Genomic DNA, 14,963 nt, shown 5'->3' with positions numbered 1-14,963 from the left:
TGACTGCTAATGTTCAACAAATTGATAATCCGTGTTGATATTTTAGAGGTTTTAAGTAATTTTTCTTTTGACAAATTCTTATTCCCTCTGAACCTATGGTCGTCTTCAACTCTGGAGCAATAGTTGTTTACTGCTTGGATGTTTGAGTCAGGTGTCCGATGCTACTGAAAAAGCAGCTTACATTTCTGCAATAGAATCACGCTTGTTGCCATGCCATATGGTTTGTTTCTCTCACAAAGTTGGTTTGGTGCAGATTGCCAATGTTTATTTCTAAATGTGTTGATCGATGTGGCTCAACAGAACAGTGCGGGTGATGTGCCTGTGCTCTGTTGTTAAATGCTGCATGGTGTAGGTTTTTGTGGTTAAAGATATTTATGTATTGCAAGGAAATTATTAAATGGCCATGTTTACACAAAAATAAGTGATATTTTAGTCAGCCGTTTGGATGTAAAGCTTTGTTTGTATGAGACTGAAGCCTCAAGGCACCAGACAGGGCATTATTTTGAGTTTTTAATTTCTTGTTGGAAGGTGAATAAATGCCTAATTAACCAAGGGAAGTGCTATCCAAAAAAAGAAAAATGGTTAAAAAGAGAGAATACTTTGATTCATCACCGGCATCTTATTAAGAGCATTTAGCAAAGCAGAAAGTAGGATTGATGTATGGTTGGACTTATCTTTTGGTTCTAATCGAACTCCCTCTCCCCCTTTGCTTTCACTTGTTACATTCTCATTACAGCTTTTTGCATCTTAGAAATCTCTTTTTATCATTCTTCTCCCTTTTGTTTCCTCTCCTTACTCTCTTCTACCTACCACTTCCCTTTCCCTGCTTTTTCCACCTAAAAGAGATGGTTGTGAGACCCTTGCTCCTGGTGAGTTGGTACTGAAGTAGAGCTTAAGTGGAAATGTGCTCTGTACTCAACCAGCGTCACTCTTGTTACATCTAGGTACCTCACTTATCTGCACTGACACATATGATCACTTTTAGTGGTATTCCTAACTGCTAGATGCTAAACTTTGTCTTAACTAGATGTATGTTTTGTGCTTAATAAAAAGCAGATATTGGGACAGAATGCTTCACTCTGATGTATTAATGTAATAAATCATAAGGATACTTTTCAATGCAAAAATCAGTTTATCCAAACTAGTTGAAGCAGTTTAACATTTTCCTCCTCATCTACACCAGTTCCAGCTGGCACAGGAGTGCAGAAGGATTCTCCTAGCTGTGCAAAGCTGTCTTAATTTTAACAGTTGTCATGATGTTCTGAGGAGGTTTTGAGCAGAAATTGTTGTAATTTAGCATTTTATCAAAGTGCCGCATTAAATTTTGAAGAAGTTCAGATGTGCGGGGGACGCACACATACACAGGCACATGGGCATGATGAAATGCAGATACATGCAGGTGCGTGTGCACACAGTCAGACACACAGACAGAGTCACGTGGGAAGCACAGATGCACCCACACGTACCGTTGGGCACTCGCATACAGTCAAGTGCCCGCGCATATACACATGCAAGCAAGCGCATGGTCAGATGCACAGGCAAGCACAGACGCACACATGTAAACAGACACATCCACAGGCACACTCTAGCCCACACAGATGTATACTGACACGCATGTGTATACAGACACATGCAAAGACACGCAAGCACAGGCACACACTAATCCCAGTTAGACTGAGAAATCAGGGTTAATGCTTCAATAGTAACACATTTTAAATGCAATAAGAAAGCTGTTCAAATCTAATAAAAATCACCTGAATTAGTGATCTGACCTCTTGCTGAGAGAGTGAACTTAAATTTATATTAGAGGAGGACGACAATTTGCTTTAAAGAATCGGGTACCTGCCTCGTCTAGACATGGTCAGAGTGCAGTGAAATATAAATGTTCTTTTTTCCCTCTTTAGTTGGCTGTCAATTTAATTTGTATTTTAAGTTTATATAAAAGGCAACAAAAGGTAAGATGTTGATGTTAAGGGGAGGTGGTGGCGTAGTGGTAATGTTACTAGTCCAGCCCTTCAGGCTTATGCTCGGCAGACATGAGTTCAAATCCCACCATGGCAGATGGTGGAATTTGAATTCAGTTAATAAATCTGGAATTAAAAGCTAGTCTAGTGGTGACCATGAAACCATTATTGATTGTTGTAATAACCCATCTGGTTCACTACTGTCCCTTTGGGAAGGAAATCTCCCATCCTTACCTGGTCTGGCCTATGTGTGACTCCAGATCCACAGCAATGTGGTTGACTCTTAAATGCCCTCTGAAATGACTGAGCAAGCCACTCAGTTCAAGGGCAGTTAGGGATGGGCAATAAATGCTGGCCTAGCCAGTAATGCCCACAGCTGAATATAAAAAAAATGTTGCTTCATAACTCAAGGCAGCAGTAACAATAAACGCTGTTTTGTTTCAGTATGGACAGTGGTGTCTGCTTTGAGACTGATACTGATTTGGGATGTGCTTCCTTCTTCCAGAGGATGAAATTCCTGGCACCTATCACAGAGAGAGAAGAAACGCAATTGCAATGCAGCCGCACACACGTGGGCAAAGCTTGAGTAAAATTGGTGAAGAGCCATCAACTTCCAGTGAAGATAGAACTTCTCTAATAAAGAAGGAGATCCATGGATCTTTGTCACATATACCTGAGCCTTCCATCCCATACCGTGGGGCACTTTTTGCTATGGATCCAAGGAATGGCTACATGGACCCACATTATCGTAAGTACTGCTTCAATTCACTTCAGTTTTAAGCAACCACAATATGGTGTTGATGCTCTTTACTTAAAGATGATTTGGGCAAAATCTATCTCGTGGGTATTGCTGACTGCTAAGTTAGTCTACGTGGGGATTGATCCCGGTAACACTGTTGCTGCTTTGCTGGGATAGATCAGTATGTTCAGGCAATCCTGCTTAATTCACAAAGGAGGCTGTTTCAGATATCCGACCAACATGTGCTGTGCGATCAAAGACCATCAAGCTCGCACCAATTCCACCATCATTCTTCTTAATGCACAAATCTAGTCTCAATGTCCTAGATACTATAGGGAATGTGATCAAAGGAGATGCCTGCAGTCCTGCAGCAATTATAGTTTGTTGATTTATATTTTTCCTCTGTTATATTAACAGTGTGATGCGGAATAATTTTCTAAAGCAAACTTAAATGAAGCCAACTCAGGGCATATTGAGGGAGTGTTTCATTTAAGTGACAGTCTTAGCCTGCTTCTATTTTATGTGCACTTGTTAACTTCATGTTTAAAATGCAAGCAACTTTGGTTTTGCTCAAAGTAACTAACTACCTGTTGGAGTTGGAATCAACACATTAGATTTCCTCATCTCATGTTATGAATAGGATTGCTTTGCACAAAGCTGAAATTATGCTGGTTGTAATTTAAATATGAAATAAATATTTAACTCATCTATGGCAACAAAAATAGATCTGAATTAGGTTGAACAGAAAATTCTTGCTGCTATTTCAGGATGAATTATAGTTAAGCAAATATTTCTGATAAGTGAATGCAGCTTTAGGACAGGGAGGCCACTCATTTATTAAGAATTCTTCCAAGCTCTAAATGTATGAGGGAGAGGGAGGGCATCACTGTGATTTGCTGAGATTTAAATGTAAAGACTTCAGATTTGAAGCATAGGTAGCTTGTGATGGACATGTGGTTAGTTTAATTGTGAGCAAGGATTCTTTTCAACTTGCAATGAGGTACATAATATTTAGACTGTACTAATGCACAGTTTACACAAAAGTAATATTAAATTCGTAAACATTTTGGTCAATTTTCTCCCCCTTTTTAAATGCCGGCATGGTGTAGTTAGTGCTCTCAAATTCAGTTTGATTGGAAATTATTATTTTGCTCTTCTGCACCCAGTGCAACTTAAATTACCAACTTATGCACTGTGAAAATGGGCACATGGAGCGGCATACGTGTCCCTTCCCTGACTCCTGCTTGTTTTTTCTCTCCCTTGTCCTAACTTCTGCTGCAAGATGCATGGTACTTTGGATTTGTAAAATTTTACTATATCATTCATGACAGCTGTGGGAAAATGGTACCTAAATTTGGGTACCTTTTCTGGAAGGGAAAGGTAGAATCTTTAAAGCGTAGGTGTGAAACTTCCTTTCATATGTGTGCCTTGTGGCATGCTGCCAATAGTGTTGTTATGGGAATTCTAGTCTAATGCTTATGCTCCAAGTGAACATTTCAAAAGATTTGGTGAAAACATGTACAACCCAGATCTTAGAATTAATCCTTTAATAGTGCTGCTGATCAGACAGTATAAAACAACAGATCTTCAAATTAGCTTATAGGCCATAGGAGTTTACAGCACAGAAAGAGGCCATTCATTCCACCATGATTGCACTAGCTTCTTTATTAACCTGTCTCATGGTAAAGGCTCCGTGTGTGTAATGGATGAGAAGGTGATTTGAGGTCTGAAAGCATGAATTAGTTTACCACGCATTAGTGAGATAATATCACTTCTGGTTGTCTCTTGTGAGGTTGCATGATGATATTCTAATGATCTACTTTTCCATGTGTTGTAAGTTAAATCACTTGACTTTGGATGTTAAAGCTAAATGTGAGGCAGCATGCTTTCAAGTCTCTCCAGGCTGCGTTTCTAATCAACACGTTGAGGCTCTCAGAGGGGACTGGTTTGGTACTTTCTACATTAGCCAGAAGGTTTAGTATCTTGAGGTGAAAGGTCATTGGACAGATGACTGATTAGCCAAGACAGCTGATTAGTGCAGGTTTTAGTATTAGGCGTGCCAGGGATGAAAGCAGGTTTGATTGACTCATTAGCTTGGCAGCAGAGGGGAATGTACACTTTATAGGACTTGATCAAAGAGACTCTAAATCTCAAGTCTGGACACTGGGTTTTGTAGGTCCAGGTACTGAGATTAGGATGCAGGGCAATTTTATTTTCTTATTAACATTAGTGATGCCAATGTTGCCAGTATCCTGCGGTGGAGTTTTCTAACTGGGAGTCCAGTAATTCAAAAGGTGTTGTATGTGGGTTTTCATAAATGAGTGATTGGGAGTATAGGTAAATAAAAGTTCCTTTTAGAACAATTAGTACTCATTGGTTTCAAGCATATTGTGGTCAATCCTAGGATCTAGTGCTGCTGGTGCACAGCTGAATTTAAAGTAATGGAAAATCCTGTGGAGCGTGCTGACCTCTGTGCCTGAATAGCTGATATGTGTTCCTGTCCAGTGAAGCTCTGTGCCAGGTAGCTACCCCTTTGGTAAATAAAGATAGTGGTTTTGTTAAAAAAAAACTTGTTTCCTGTCCTGAAAGTGGTAACACTTATTGGCATAGATCTATCAGCATCAGCACCTTGTCCAAGGGGCAGTTCTCTACATTTGAACCGTCAATGAATGGTGGTAGGCTCTTCAACCACAGCTAGCATTACAGTCCATTCCAATGTCCACATATTTCACATTCTAGCAGAGACCTACGGCCTTCCCAGCAGAGGCTCATTGACACTAACTTGCTTTCTCCTTTCCTAGCCCAGGGATATGGAAGTAATTCTAGTGTCTGTTCTCCCCCTCCTCCCAACATCCCATCAAAGAGAAACAAGCTCAGGCTAGATGAGGAATTATACTTGTGACCTGAGTGGGATGAATGGCCCAGTCGCAGTGGGCAACTGCACGCACAGGATCTTTTTCAAAAGAAAGGTGTCAGTTCTTTCTCGATGAACTGTGCCTCCCTTTGTGGGGTCGGCAGATTAGGTCAGCACTTGAGGAATATAAAGACAGTAGGAAGGAACTTAAGCAAGGAGTTACGAGGGCTAAAAGGGCTCATGAAAAGTCATTGGCAAACAGGATTAAGGAAAATCCCAAGGCTTTTATACATTAATAAAGAGCAAGAGGGTAACCAGGGAAAGGGTTGGCCCACTCAAGGACAGAGATGGGAATCTATGTGTGGAGCCAGAGGAAATGGGCGAGGTGCTAAATGAATACTTTGCATCAGTATTCACCAAAGAGAAGGACTTGGTGGATGATGAGCCTAGGGAAGGAAGTGCAGATAGTCTCAGTCATCTCATTATCAATAAGGAGGAGGTGTTGGGTGTCTTGCAAAGCATTAAGGTAGATAAGTCCCCAGGGCCTGATGGGATCTACCCTAGAATACTGAGGGACAGGCAGAGAGATTTAAATTTAGAACATTACAGCGCAGTACAGGCCCTTCGGCCCTCGATGTTGCGCCGACCTGTAGATCTGGGCGTACAGGTCCACAGATCACTGAAAGTGGCAACGCAGGTGGATAAGGCAAGAAGGCATACGGCATGCTTGCCTTCATCGGTCGAGGCATAGAGTATAAAAATTGGCAAGTCATGTTGCAGCTGTACAGATCCTTAGTTAGGCTACACTTGGAATATTGCGTGCAATTCTGGTCGCCACACTACCAGAAGGACGTGGAGGCTTTGGAGAGGGTACAGAGGAGGTTTACCAGGATGTTGCCTGGTCTGGAGGGCATTAGCTATGAGGAGAGGTTGTAAAAACTCGGATTGTTTTCACTGGAACTACGGAGGTGGAGGGGCGACATGATGGAGGTTTACAAAGTTATGAGTGGCATGGACAGAGTGGATAGTCAGAAGCTTTTTCCCAGGGTGGAAGAGTCAGAGACTCGGGGACATAGGTTTAAGGTGAGAGGGGCAAAGTTTAGAGGGGATGTGCGAGGCAAGTTCTTTACACAGAGGGTGGTGAGTGCCTGGAGCTTGCTGCCAGGGAATGTGGTAGAAGCAGATACGATAGCGATGTTTAAGAGACATCTTGACAAATACATGAATAGGAAGGGAATAGAGGGATATGGGCCCCGGAGGTGCAGAAGGTGTTAGTTTAGGCAGGCATCAAGATCGGCGCAGGCTTGGAGGGCCGAATGGCCTGTTCCTGTGCTGTACTGTTCTTTGTTCTTTATTACGAAGGGACTTCATTATTCAGAACCCCTTCTTAAAATATATTTCCCCTTTGTTCCCAGTAGAACATTCTTTCGTAGTCAGAGCAGGGTGAACCTTGGTGAGGCGAATCCCCCCACAAATGACGACTATTTCACTATTTGTGCTATGTAATAAAGAGCTTAGTCTGTAACTTAGTCTGCTCAGGTTCAGGAGCAGCAATGGTGGAGAAACTGCTGCACGTGTTCTTGTGTCGCACACTGCCACAGCAGTGTGAAGCAACAGGTGCAAGGAAATGTGCACAGGTGGTACTTGTGCATCTGCACTTGCCCTTTTTTAAGATGGTATTTGTATCTACAATGTGTGCTTTTACAGGTGGTATATGTGTATTTCCTCATGCCCTTTTTAACTTTGTTTGTATTTGAGTATATACATATCCATTTTAAAATGGTATTTGTGTATCCACACGCATACTTTGTGTATCTCTGCATCTTGCTCTTTTTAAGATGTTGTTTGTGTATCCACATGTCTATTCTTTTTAAGTTAACAATTGAACAAGAAGCATTGCTAGTCTACAAATGTGATGCTCAATCATTGTTTCATTGTAATTTTAATCCTGGTGTTTATTCCAAACCTCGAAAATGCAGCAGTAAACTAAATTATGCCAAAAAAAAATCAGATGGAAGTGTTGTTGTTCCCTTGCTCCAGTGTGTGTTCTGAATGTTCTGGTAGGTTGGGCTTGTATTTCTTTGTCTTCTGTGCCCTAGATAGAAGCAAGAGGTGCTTCTGTTTTCCAAAGCAAAATATCCCAGATACAACAGGTTAAAAAGGAACGTTTTTAATATATTTCGTAAGATGCTGAGCCTTTGCTTCATGGCATGTATGGTAAAATAGTTGCCGTTTTATTGCTTTCTGATATCAGTTATGGAAGTGTATTGCCCACTGGCATTAATTAGTGGATATTAGTGACAGCCCTTCCCACATGTGACTGGTCTTAAGCCAGTCATGTGTATCTAAGGATATAATGCACAGTGTTCACTCTTGTTCAAACAGGCCAACATATTTTGTGGATTAGGTTTAGTAAAATAACTCCTGTGCAGGCAACATCTCACATAAGGGTTTGGTTTCACGCCTGTCGACCTCAGTGCTGTTTAGAAAGAGAGTGAGAGTGTGAAAGATTAGAAGAGGAAGGGCGACGTTTTGAATGGCAAATGCATGGATGACCCTTGACCTTTTGCAATACCTCTTAAATCTGTCACAGGTGTGTATTATGTCATCCGGACAGTACTGTACTGTTTGCAAAGAACACTTTAAATTCTGTGATGGAGGGTGATTTTTTTTTCTCTTATGTAGTCAGTGTTTGTAGCTAATATGCTAACACCTGCAGGTATAACCACCTGGCTGTCAGTCCCCTGATGTAGTGCTTCTGTTGTTGCAGAATTTTGTTGGCGAACTTTGTTGCCAGCTACAGTAAAAATAAATGTGAAAATAAAGACACTTTTATATAAAACTTTGGAATCTCTAGGGAGCTGTGTTCAAATAGAGACCCACAGCTTCCACGTGCTACTCTCCCCTGCTCCAAATCAAGGGTCATGATTGCTGGCTAAAGGAGGGTATTGGCTCCACCTTTGAGTGGCGATCTCTGTTATCAGCACAATGGACTCCAGTTTATGTTTGAGAGTGTCATCAATGGGGTAGCAATATACACTAGGTGTCAACCACACTCTTTTATCTGTAAAATGCCTTAGGTGTACCATTTAATGAGCTCACTCTGCAGATCCAAGGGCAGTCTCACTGCAAAGGACATTTTCATGCTGATCTACAAAAATGTTGAAGTATAGTTTCTTTACAGCTGCTCTCAATTGTTGCAAACTTGCACAAATAGACCTACTCAAACAATCATTTCTCAAAACCAATAATTTTTCTTCAATTCCTTGCAACTGACAAGAGTCTCAATTTCAAAAGTCTTTTTGTTTCTTTTTAATGTGTTGGTTGTTTTATTTTGTCCATGAAATCTTTCTTTTTATTTCCCTAACTTTGAAACTCTTTGAAATATAGGTGATGGTCTTGAATGAACTTGATCAAATTCCCAGTGACCCGCTAGAGAAGTAGCAAATAGATGGCCCTTAGGACAAAGTGAAATGAGCAAATTTTGCCTTTCAAATCTGGAGTTGCATTACAATTGAGTAGCAATGGAGGCTGCTTTGGAAATAAGCCAAGCTGTTCAAAAATACGACTGCATTGAAGAGAGTTTAAATGTAACAAAACGGCACCAGCTGCTATGTTTTGATTGTTGATAAGTTTATGTATTAACAAAGTTTTATTTATGTCTTAGCATGGCATTTCTGCAGTCGACTTCATCGAAATGTTTAGGTGTTTGTGTATTGGAAAGTGAGTTTTGAATGTAAATGGTGAAGGATCTTCAGGAGGTTCCTGACCAGTGGAAGAATTGTTAGTCGGCCAGATGAAGGGTTGACTTGGTTTATGGCAGGAATACTGCTTTAAAAACTAATATCACCTATTCAAATGAAATCCAACAGACTACCTGCATGTACTACTATAATGCATATGCAAGATATTTTAAATATGGATATTGGTGGGTTTTAATGAACTTAATAAAAAGATATTTCCCTCTGTTTTGTGCTGCTGAATATTTTCAGGTGTCTTGTCCTGTATGGCTGAAAAGTCCAACTTTTATTTTGTGTTTTCTTCACATTTAAAATGCATGTTGTTTCTGATTTCATGTTCATAAGGAACGCAGCGCTATGTCCTGCAATTAGTGCTAACGTTATTGTGGAGGATGCAGAATGAACAGGGTTTTCTATGTGTTGCATGAACACCTTTTTAATTTAGTAATTCCTGGACAGAATTACTAAACAGTTAAAGAATGTGTGATTCATTCGCAGCATAATTGTACTTCATTTACATCAAAATCTAGTGCGTAACCTGATCTCTGGATTTGTTCTGCTGGTTGTGGATTCCATTTGCAGTTGTTGCAGTTACGTGGTAGACCATCAGTGGAGCAGCTCTGCTGCTGGTTGAGGTATCACAATCTGGAAAGCACATGCAGAACAGATCTGTGGAGTGTGCCTGTGTGTGTGTAGTGCTTTTAATTTAAAGAAGTTGACACCAAAGAATTTCTGTAGAAGCTAGCTAATCAAGTAGAAACCCGTGCTCTGGTTTCCATTTAGGATCATCACATTGTTGGTTGTAATCTGTTGCCTCCTTTTCTTTTTCCCCTCCTTCCCTTTCTTCCCACAACCCATTCAGTTCCACTGCTGCTGACCCTTTCTTGATTTTTTTTTTCTTCAAACAAACATCTGAGCAATTTTATTTTGATCAAAAACGTAGGTTGGGCTCGGGATCTTTCATTAACTTGCATTGTTATTCCTTAGGTTGGTTAGCAGGAAGCTTCCTTTGTGGAGAAATGTGAATAGTATCTTAGTTTTTGTTGTGATGGAGTGCCCCATCTGGCAGTCACCTAGAGAAACAAGTGGACCGTTACATTTGTTTGAAGGGTGCTTTCCACTGTGACATAAACCTGCCACCATAGTTCCATCGAATCAATATGTTAACTAGCAGCCTCTTGTAGACCATCAGTGCCACACAACAACTATGTCTATGCCATTTTAGTTTGAAGTACTTACATTTGGAAGGGGGTGGGACAAATAGTAAATATCCCTGTATATCAGCTCACTTATACACTTTCAGGAACTCATTGGCTAATGTTATTATTGAAAACCTTCAAGCAACACATGAAATGCAAGATTAATCATTAAATGGACGTTTAGTCACTGGACATCAGTACGTGTGTTTGAGTAAAGGCCATTTTTGGTTGTCTGTTATTCAACGCCACGCATCCACCGTGTCTGACAGTTCTTGAATGTTTTTCTGGATATCCATTTCAGTGAAATTAAGTTTAAGGAAGCTTTTAGCTAACTGCTTTTACTTTTTCATTAGCCACACTTTCACACAGGGGATCTTAGTTGTTCTGGTGCTAAAAGTACAGTCAAAGATTGACAAAAAGTCAGCTCGGATTTTTAAAAGGCGCTTGTGTTAGGATTTTATTTTCTGTAGAATTTAACAGCCCCTTGAGGTCCACTGGGCTAAAAAGTGTTACAAAAGAGCTCCTGGTCTATTCCACAGCAATGTTCCAGTATCCTTTAAAGTCTTCAGCTCCCTTCGTTTTAGAGGTCATTCACCTTGCATTTGGGTCTGTGAAAAGTAAACAAAAAGTGCAAAATTAAAGCCAACAAAAATGTGTAAGCATAGAATCAATTAAAACTTCTTGTAGGAAAGAAGGGTAATCAAAACTGCTGGAGGCCCTTTGTTTGTTATTTATGCAAACTTAGCCTATGGTCACTTAGAAGCTGACCATGGACATCATAATGGGTTTAGACAACTTTCACTCACGCTTGTGCCAGCATTGTAATTCATATAATATAATTATAATTAATATAATTTAAGTAAAAAATGTATGAAAATGGTATTGTAGCCTTACTGCATTCAAAACAATTTCCCCTGAATAAATGTTTAAGTAATAGCTTTCTTCAAGGTCAGCAGTTTGCACCCTTTCTTCACTGCTAACTGCAAAATCTGGGCTAAAATTCAACAAACTATACATAGTTAAAGAAACGTGTGCGTGCACACACACACAGAGTTAGGAAGAAAAGAGAGGAGAAAGAAACAAACAGACACAATTAAAAAGAGAGGCAAAAACAGTTCTGAACAGTCATGGGGTACTGAGCTACAAAAATGAATAAACAGACAGGAGAGGGAGCAACATTATCTAATAACATGTTCTAACAGAGTGAGAGTGAAAAGTGGTGTGTCAGCTGTGGTAGCACTCTTGCTTCTGAGTCAGAACGTTTTGGGTTCTTAGGTGAATTAAAGATCCCCATTATACTATTTCAAAGAAGAGCAGGGGAGTTATCTCCTGTGTCCTGGCCTATAAGCAGGTGCATGGATTTAAAGTAATTGGGAGAAGGATTAGAGGGGAGTTGAGGAGTAATTTTTTTCACCCAGAGGGTTGTGGGGATTTAGAACTTACTGCCTGGTCGTTATCACATTGCTGTTTGTGGGAGTTTCCTTTGCACAAACTGGCTGCCGCATTTGTCGTCGGCTGGCCCTTGATTTGAGGATGATGTCTACTCAGAGTTGCAAGTTTCTGCCATGGGTTGTCTTGTGACTGAACATGCTGATCTCGACCTGCAGATCTTTGGGGTCATGGGGCAGGACGTCCCAATACATAGTGGGATCTAGAGTGCAGGATTTGCTTCCTTTTCTTTCCTTCTCTGCCTCTTCATTAAGGCGTTTGGACTCGAAACATGATGCAGCTTGATGGACAAGTTGTCTCCAATTTGAACGATTGGTAGCAAGCTCTTCCCAGTCATCAATGTCAATGCTGCCGCATTTCAAAGAGAGCTTCAGAGTGTCTTTGAAGCGTTTTCTTTGCCCTCCCCTGGAATGCTGGCCATTTGAGAGTTGAGAAAACAGGATCTGGTGGGTGAGATGGTTTTCAGCCATCCGAACACAATGTCCAGTCCATCGAAGTTGATTTTGCAGGAGTTTTGCCTGAATGCTAGTGGAGTTGGCTTCAAGAAGGACACTAGTGTTTGTTCGACAGTCCTCCCATTGAATCTGGAGGATGTGGCGGAGGCACTGCTGATGGAATTTCTCTAGCGCGCTTATGTGTTGCTGATACACAGTCCAGGTCTCTCAGCAGTACAGGAATGTGGTGACAACAACTGCTCTGTACACTAGGACTTTTGTTGACTTGCGGAAGTCTTTGTTGTCAAACACTCGCTGCGTATTTTATAGAAGGCTGAGCTGATGCAGCTGATCCTTTGTTGAATCTCCTCGTCAATGGTGGTCTTTTGAGAGAGGTGGCTGCCAAGATATGGGAAGTGCTCAACATATTCCAAAGTCTCTCCTTCAACCTATATGGGAGGTGAAATATTTGCCTGACTAGGTGTTGGTTGATATGAGTTTTGTTCAGGCAGCATTGAAGGACAGACCGAGTCTCTTGTAAGCAAAATTTTGAAGAGATCAAAAAAATTGGAGCAATTGCAGGATTGTGATGAAATTTCTTGGACATCCAAATCTTTGGAGCACAATCCATAGAGCCTCACGATTTACTGAGTCAAATGCTTTGGTCAGCTCAATGAATGCAATGAAGAGTTCCTGGTGTTGTTCTCGACATTTTTCTTGGATTTGTCTGGCAACAAAGATCAGGTCAGAGGTTCCTCTGGAAGGTCTAAAACTACACTCTGTCTCTGGGAGGATTTCCTCAGCTACAGGAAGTAGGCAATTCAGGAGAATGCATGTCAGGATTTTCCATGCTATGAACAAGAGGGAAATACCTCCATAGTTTCCACAGTATGATTTATCTCCCTTCTTGAAGATAGTTACAATAGTCGCATTCCTGAAGTCGGGGTTGAGGAGGATGGGTGGAGGGATTTCTTTTACCTCCCAAATCTATAAGATGAGTGCATGGAGTCTTGAAGTGAGCAAAAGTCCACCAGCTTTGAAGACCTCAATTGGAATACCATCGGGGCCACAGGCTTTGTTGTTTTTTATCCGTTTTGATTGCTTGTTGCAGCTCTCACATCGATGGTGCATTCATCCATGGATTTTACCACAGGATACTGGGGGATAGCCTGAAGAGTATCAGCTGCCACTGTGGATTCACAGTTGAGGAGTTTTGAAAATGTTCTTTCCAGCGTTGACGGATGGCATTGTCACCCTTAAGAAGAGAGACACCGTCCTGTGAGCAAAGGGGATTTTGTCTATTTGACCTTGCTGTGCATATACTAGCTGCTGCGTTTCCTACATTACAACAATGACTTCATTTCAAAAGTACTTCATTAGCTGTAAAGCACTTTGGGATGTCCTGTGTTCATGAAAGTCGCTATATAAATGCAAGTTTTATTTGGTATTCAATTGAATTACATGAATATGTGGCTGGAGAGATGGTGCAAGAGGGAGGGCTTTAGATTTCTGAGGCGTTGGGACCTGTACAAGTCAAGACGGGTTATATCTGAACGGGCCAGGCCCAGCATCCTTGCAGGGGATTTTGCTATTGCTGTTGGGGAGGGTTTAAACTAGCTTGACAGGGGATGGGAACCTGAGAGTAGATTCAGAAGAGAGAAAAGAAATATTGGAAAGGAAGGCAGAAAAATAGTAAGTTTAAAAGACAGAGGAAGCAGAGGCTGGAAAATAGACAGCAAGGGAGATTGGCAGGGCTAAATGGTGTCTACTTCAGTGTAAGAAGTCTAGCTAATAAGGCAGATGAGCTGAGAGCACAGATTGACATGTGGGAGTATGATATTTTAGCTGTTACTGAGACATCGCTGAAAGAAGGGCAGAAATGGCAGCTCAACATTCCTGGTTACAGGGTTTTCAGATGAGAGAGAGAGAGGAATAAAAAAAGAGGGTGGCAATATTGATTAAAGAAACAATTATAGCTGTGTGGAAGGATGATATGGTAGAAGGATCACCAAATGAGTCTATATGAGTTGAACTGAAGAACAAAAAAGGGGAAATCACAAGACAGGGGGTATACTATAGACTCCCAAACAGCCAGAGGGAGATTGAAGAGCAAATATGTAGGCAAATCTCTGAGAAGTGCAAAAACAATAGGGAAGTATTAGTGGGGGATTTCAACTACCCTAATATTACCTGGGATAGAATTAGTGTGAAAGGCACAGAGGGAGCAGAAATCTTAAAATGCATTCAGGAGAACATTTTTAGCCGGTATTTTGCAAGCCCAACAAGAAAGGGTTTGGTTCTGGACTTAGTTCTAGGGAATGAAGCTGGGTAAGTAGAAGGGGTGTCAGTTGGGGAGCACTTTGGTTGAAGTGATCATAATTCAGTTAGATTTAGGGTAGTTATGGAAAAGGACAAAGATAGACCAGGAATAAAAGTTCTCAATTGGGGGAAAAGATAATTTTGCTAAGCTGAGATGTGATTTAGCTAAAGTGGACTGGAAACAGCTTCTTGAAAGTAAATCAGTAGCAGATCAGTGGGAGGTATTCAAGGAAGAGATAGTGAGGGCTCAGAGCCAGTATGTTCC

The 14,963-nt window shown here is 41.0% G+C and overlaps 1 protein-coding gene across 1 annotated transcript in view; it reads left to right on the top strand.

Annotated features, from left to right (window-relative positions):
* The window catches only part of LOC137369634 (transcriptional activator GLI3-like), a 471,074-nt gene that overhangs the window by 185,359 nt on the left and 270,752 nt on the right, over nucleotides 1-14,963 (top strand). Inside the window, exon 3 of the mRNA XM_068030965.1 lies at nucleotides 2,470-2,712. Coding sequence (XP_067887066.1) covers nucleotides 2,470-2,712 — 243 coding nt within the window. The remainder of the gene's footprint in view (nucleotides 1-2,469; nucleotides 2,713-14,963) is intronic.

This window comes from Heterodontus francisci, chromosome 5 (genome assembly GCF_036365525.1).
Source record: "Heterodontus francisci isolate sHetFra1 chromosome 5, sHetFra1.hap1, whole genome shotgun sequence".
Lineage (NCBI taxonomy): Eukaryota > Metazoa > Chordata > Chondrichthyes > Heterodontiformes > Heterodontidae > Heterodontus > Heterodontus francisci.
This window is presented reverse-complemented; position numbering and strand designations above follow the sequence as displayed.